Source organism: Siniperca chuatsi, linkage group LG13, assembly GCF_020085105.1.
Source record: "Siniperca chuatsi isolate FFG_IHB_CAS linkage group LG13, ASM2008510v1, whole genome shotgun sequence".
NCBI classification, from domain to species: domain Eukaryota; kingdom Metazoa; phylum Chordata; class Actinopteri; order Centrarchiformes; family Sinipercidae; genus Siniperca; species Siniperca chuatsi.
This window is the reverse complement of record NC_058054.1, coordinates 28,592,798-28,599,379: the sequence shown is the minus strand read 5'-3', so window position 1 is coordinate 28,599,379 and position 6,582 is coordinate 28,592,798. Positions and strand designations below refer to the sequence as shown.

The 6,582-nt window shown below is 41.4% G+C and overlaps 1 protein-coding gene across 1 annotated transcript; it reads right to left on the bottom strand.

Annotated features, from left to right (window-relative positions):
- Positions 1-450: 450 nt before the first annotated feature.
- Positions 451-4,394, bottom strand: ccr12a (chemokine (C-C motif) receptor 12a). The gene is made up of 2 exons (XM_044219977.1): positions 4,251-4,394; positions 451-2,082 (listed from the first exon to the last, which is right to left on the bottom strand). The coding sequence occupies exon 2, from the start codon at positions 2,066-2,068 to the stop codon at positions 977-979; it is 1,092 nt and encodes a 363-aa protein (XP_044075912.1). The 5' UTR covers positions 2,069-2,082; positions 4,251-4,394; the 3' UTR covers positions 451-976.
- Positions 4,395-6,582: the final 2,188 nt, after the last annotated feature.

Genomic DNA, 6,582 nt, shown 5'->3' with positions numbered 1-6,582 from the left:
ATTCACCACTAACTTCATGGAAGTCCAATACTAAATAGCTGGAGTACCCCTGTAAACATGACATTGTAACAAAAACAAATACTAATTTCTAATATGTGGTTTTAGTGTAATGCCTCAAACCAAATGTGCAAATCACCTGGAAGTTATCAGAGGACTCAATTCTGTTATTAAGCTGGTAAAATATTATTCTTAGATATATCAATATTTTTCATGTACTTGTCCATAATGTAATGTTTCAACATTATCACTACGTCTGCATACTTATTTCATGTTGTTTCTTCAGACTTGACTACAGTGAGTCATCAGATGGTGGCTCAACTGACAGGAAACTGCTCCAGATGTTCTGTCAGAAAAGGGAAACCATCTAGTCATTCGTCCAATCTGTCAAAATGCATCAGTACAGAGAATTAGGAAAAAACAGTCTCCATAAAAGGACAGATGTCACAGGGGAAGAGTTTGACTGGCCTTTTTATTGGAAGGTTAAGCACAGTTCATTGAAAGCACTTGGATGAGATGTGTCAAATGCATCACATTTCTACAAACAAACATTTTGCATCCAACATTGAATCAACAAAATTGGATAAGGACCAATCAGGAGCAGAAGCTGATGCAAAAATCATTAAGCCGCACATAGAAACATGGACTACTTAAAGTTCCTCAAGGAGGGCTGGAGGTCTGCCTCAGCTCTCACGGGACATTCAAAGTACCTGGACACGACCTGCTAGGGGGCAGCTATTTACATAATGCTTGCTAAAATGTTTGTTCAGGCTGGGCACTTTTAACCCTTTTTAAAAAATGAAACATTTTATTGGTGAGCTGTTTCTAAAGAAATATATCGTATAACGTATATGTTTGTCTGGTGTATGTGTGTGTGTGTGTGTTTGTCTGGTGTGTGTGTGTGTGTGTGTGTGTGTGTGTGTGTGTTTGTCTGGTGTGTGTGTGTGTGTGTGTGTGTCTGGTGTGTGTGTGTGTCTGTCTAGTACTCGTAAGCAGAGTGTGGTGTCCTCTGTGATGTGGTTCTGGTGCTCTGGCTGCTGAGGCTAATGTGTCTCTTCAGACAGGGGATCTTCTTTGCCATCAGCCGTCTGAAGTGGCTCTGGAACTTTTTTCCCACAAATGTGTAAAACACAGGACTAATGCAACAATACAAATAGGCTATGTTCCTGGTCACATACAGTGCATAGTCCAAGCTCTCGGTGGCAGAACACGAGTCACTGTCCTCACTGGTGCTGGAGATCTGAATAGCTCGAAGGAGGATGACGATATTGTATGGCGTCCAGCAGACGAAGAAGGTGAAGATAATGACGAATATGAGCTTGATGGCACGGCACTTCTCCTTCATGCGGGTGGACAGGATGCGGACGGTGATGCTGATGTAGCAGTACATCACCATGAACAGAGGGAGGAGGAAAAAGAGCAGGAATTGTTGGTAATAACTGACCAGACGCCAGCGCTCCATGGTGCTCTCAGGGAATCCTGACTCGTCACACATCAGTCCATTGAACGGACTCTTCCACACATTTTGGAGAACGAGCTCTTTCACACTCGCTAGAATGCTGATGAACCAAACTATCACTGATGCAATGATGGCATATGCCTTTTTCCTGCTCTTAGCAGCTGCCACTGCATGCACCACTGCAAGGTATCGGTCAAATGTCATGAGTGTGAGGAAGAGGATGGAGCTGTAGAAGCCGATGAAGTAGGCGCTGCTGACGATCTTGCAGAGAGCCATGCCAAAGATCCACTCAGACAGATGGTATGTCGCCCAGAAGGGGAGACTGGAGGCAAAGAGAATGTTGGAGAGGACCAAATTCAGGAGGAAGATGTTTGTCACTGTGTTGAGCTTCTCATACTTGTAGATGATAAAGAGGACGAGCCCGTTGCCAAGGAAACTCAGGAGGAAGTTGACATAGTAGAAAACTGGGATGAATCTCGCGCCGAACTGGTTGACAGTGGTCTGCGCACAGAAATGGACACGATTACTGACCACGTAGCTCATGTCAGTCGTGTCATAGGTTGTATTGAAGAGCTCCAGGAAGTTCCGATATTGGTCTTCTTCATCGCTCATGGCTGGGGTTTGTCCTGTGGCACAGAGACATTAAAGATTCATGTTAACCTATTTGTTAGCTCTTGAAGAAATTGCTCATAAAACACAACTGGTCCTAATCACATGAGCTGAACTAGACTTCAGCTTACACGCAACGAAGAAGCCAGACGTCTGTTCTCCACGGTTTGCTGGATGGGTGGCCAGATCTAAGTGCTAGCTTGGTAACATGTCATGTAAATTAACTCTAGTTAGTAAAGTAACCCATAAAAACATTTGGTCACACACACTTTCATAAACCTCTGTTTGATGTTTGAGTATAGTAGCCCCTTGGCAAGGAAACTCAACTCACTGGTTTAGCAAATTAATATTTTGGTTAACACGCACTGATGAAGACCAGAAGGCTGAAAATGGTTTTTGTCGTGATTTATGATCTTTAATAAATGTTGTACATATGTTCCTTTTCAGATTATATTGTTCAACATAAAGGCTGTTCCATAAACTCAAACCTGTGTGTCTCTCTCAAACACACACACGCGGTACTGCATTCCAGCAACAAACAGCTTGTCGTGTGCTCGTCTCGAAGCGCGTCAAAATACGTTCAGTTCTGGAGCTGTGGACCTCATTCTTTTTCTACACGGACAGCTGGCTGCTCCCAGCAGCAGGATCAGCAACTTGAAGAGCTCCACGGTGCTCGGCCCTGACAAGTGTGCTATTAATGCCTAAAGTTGGCGGTTTGCGGGTCGGGTCGGGTCGGGTTTGGGTGGTGGATTAACCCATTTTTTTGCATTTCGGGCTGTGCGGATTGGCTCTCATAACGGGTCGAGTGGGTGTGGGTATAATAAACCGTCAACAGTTACACTGCACTTGCTTTTTGATCATCACAAATACAGTACAACACCCTTTTCGGGGTGGGGGTTACGTGCTGTTTTGTCTGTGGAGAGTGTTGAGTATGACATCAAGTGAAATTGCTATAGGCCTGCTTAAAGAAAATAATGTCTCTCTCATTTGGACTCGGTCTTGACTTGGACTCAAACCTCTTTGGACTTGGTCTCGACTAGTCCTGGTCTTGGACTCAACAAAGGTGGTCTTGACTGCAGCACTGGTATTATCATCTGGAAGCTTTTCTATCTTGTATTGCTGAATTAGATGAGACGGGTGGTGTGTTATTGGGTTTGTAACTATGCTGAAACAACAACATAAATCTCCTGAGAGTAACTGCTTTCAAAGAAGAAAATATAGAGTAGTGTTATGAAATAATTGACATTTAACTGACTCACGCCTGCTCCATCATCTTGTGTTGATTCATTTTGTCACTCTTTCAAAATATAGAACAGAAACTGCTGACTGGAGCAGTAAAAAGTCCTGACTTTCTCAACTGGTTTGCAATAATTGATCCCAGAAAGAGAGTCATTATCAAAAAACATTTTTTTTACCTCTGAACCCATAGAGTACAATTTGTGAGGAGTATTGTAAAGTAGCATAAAGTTGTTAGGAATACATTACATTATTTGGCAGACACCAGAAGAAATCTTAAGATTATAAATGTATAATATCTAAGAATATCTTAGAAATATATAGTTTTTGTAACATTATGCCATTCACTTTTGATAAGTGTCTTTTTACGCCTTGTGCCTTATTAACTAACTACTCAGCAGTTTTGTCTAGTTTACATTAAAAAACGGTCACTGCTTTCTAGTTCTTCATAATGGACCGTGGCTGTAATCATAAAGTGTGTTTCTTTGCACATCAAAGTAGAAATCTGCATTTTTGCAGCTTTACATTAGCATGATAAGACTGTAAAGTCAGTTTGATTCAGGTCATTGCTTGTCACTGTGACAAACTATGGATTAGTTTTCATGTAAAGACAAACAATTCAAAACAATTGTGAGACATGTGCCCTTGGAAAAAAATACTTGAGTCATTTTAGTACTTTGTTTGAAATTGAAAGTTCAGCTTACTACTAGTGCTCTGTTTGATCTGATTAAAACTCACACTCAAAGAGACACTTCTTCACATCTTCACCATGCATTTGATATATAGTAAATACCCTAGTTTCAAACCACAATTAACCAGCAAAATATGAATATGTACATTTCATAAAGAAGTCTAAAGTATTAAATACAGATTACTGTAAACAAACAAACAAAACACAAACAAAAAATCTGACTCTTGATGTCACTGTTGTAAGGCTGATTGAACTCACCAGTGCAGTGGTGTGCAGTGTAAAGATAATGAGGAGTGTTCGCTGCAGCTGACTGAGCGCAAGAGTTTTAGTGGCAAAGAAGCCAGCATCTGCTAAAGGGGCTGCCCTAAAACAGACTAATGTTCTGTAGTGTGTGTGTCTGGTTTGCGTGGCCACCCCCCTATGATTTAGCTGTAACTGTATTTGTACTGGCTGTAAACACTGTCGACTTAATATGCCCATGCTTGCATGTGTGGGGAACACTGTAAAATAAGACTGAATATGCTTATTTACTACTTGAAATGTACCTTTCTGTATATATTTAAATTATGTTTTCTGCATAATAACAGTGATAAAATGGCTGAAATATTACTCTATACAGGAATTGCTTGGCTGTTCTTTACTTTTGCTGACAAAACAAAAAAGTGGACTGGCACATGGTCACTTACTTGGTTATTGTTCCTTCTTTGTCAAATTTCACACCAATTTCAGGCAATTATATACTTCCAGGAAAAGGAAACCTGGATTTAGGGTTTAAGAGAGATATAAGAGATGAATCATGAAAAATGTTGACCTGTTCAGTAACAAGGGCTTGTTTTATAAATTATTCCATTGATCTTGAAAAAACAACAGTATTTCTGAAAAAAACACTTTAAATAAGGACCTTTGCACTTGTAACACAGTAGTCACTTCATAAAACCCACTGCCAAGTCTTGAACAAGCTACGACCACTTTCAGGGTTGTGGCCAGATAGCTGTTAATTTATTTCTGAAAGGAAGAAAAAGAGATCTTTGGAGATAAATCAGAAATGCTACTTTAGCCTCCAAGTCTCCAGTGCCAGTGTACATGTTTGATTGACAGCTGAGCTGGTAGAGACACAGTGTAAACAGACAAACTGTAACTGCAGCTTACAAGCTGAAACAGACACTGTTTTGTTCGCAGAATAAGGACCATTTAGCATTTCAGCTGATCAGCATTTAAAAAGCTGAGTTGACATTTGCAGCAAGTTTTTATGCTGTTCAACACAGGACATATAATGTGTGTCATTTCATTTCAGAGATATTGTTTGCTGGTATGCCATGGTGCCCAGTATCAGACAATTTATACCAGGTTGAAATGACTGCTATACAAACATTACACTGTGCTCTTACACAAATTAATAATAACCCTCCAGAAATAAAATGTAGTTCAGAAGACGAGAAATTATAGTAATGGATAAGTTCGTCTTTGTAAAAATGACACAAATGGTATCTGATACTGTTTCGTTGTGCTCTTCCTCTTTGCCCAAATCTTTATTTCAGTTCTCTTTTCTGCTCATCTGAAAACATCAAGATTGGGAGTGGTTAGTCTCTTACAAAAAGTATTGTCATTTAACAGGAAAAAACTGAAATGACAACTGTTGATCAATAGCTGAAGATCCTGTCAAGTTGTCTGACAATGGAAAAGCTAACATAGTCTATTAAAGGTCACAGACATTCCAAAATATATGAGAGCACTACAATCATACATAGGTCTGGGTGTAGACCAGGGTATGGACAGTATCACCAGAAAAAGTCCAGACATTTGTTACTTCTAGGCTGGATTATTGCAATTCCTTATTATCAGGCTGCCCGAATAAGTCCCTTAATACTATCCAATTGATCCAGAAACAGTTATTTCAAGTATTGCAGTGATGTTAATGACCCAGTGACCAGTTTAATGACTTAGGGTCATACAGACTGACACTTAGAGGGAGGGGTTAAAGAGTCTGATGGCCACAGGGAGGAATGACTTCCTGTGGCGCTCTGTGGTGCTTTTTGGGGGGATGAGTCTTCCGCTGAAGGTACTCCTTTGTTTGACCAGCACGTCATGGAGCGGGTGGGAGACACTGTCCAAGATGGCGTGTAGTTTGGCCAGCATCCTCCTCTCTGACACCACCGCCAGAGAGTCCAGCTCCACCCCCACAATGTCACCGGCCTTACGGATCAGTTTGTTGAGTCTGTTAGCGTCCGCTACCCTCAACCTGCTGCCCCAGCATGCAACAGCATACAGGACAGCACTGGCCACCACAGACTCATAAAACATCTTCAGCATTGTCCGGCAGATGTTGAAGGACCTCAGCCTCCTCAGAAAATAGAGGCGGCTCTGGCCCTTCCTGTAAACAGCTTGAGTGTTCTTAGCCCAGTCCAGTTTGTTGTCCATGTGTACTCCCAGGTACTTGTAATCCTCTACAATGTCCGCACTGACCCCCTGGATGGAAACCGGGGTCACTGGTGCCTTGGCCCTTCGTAGATCTACAACCAGCTCCTTAGACTTTGTCGCATTGACCACCAGCTAGTCTCTAACTGTAACGATGTTTCCATCCAAAAGTAGT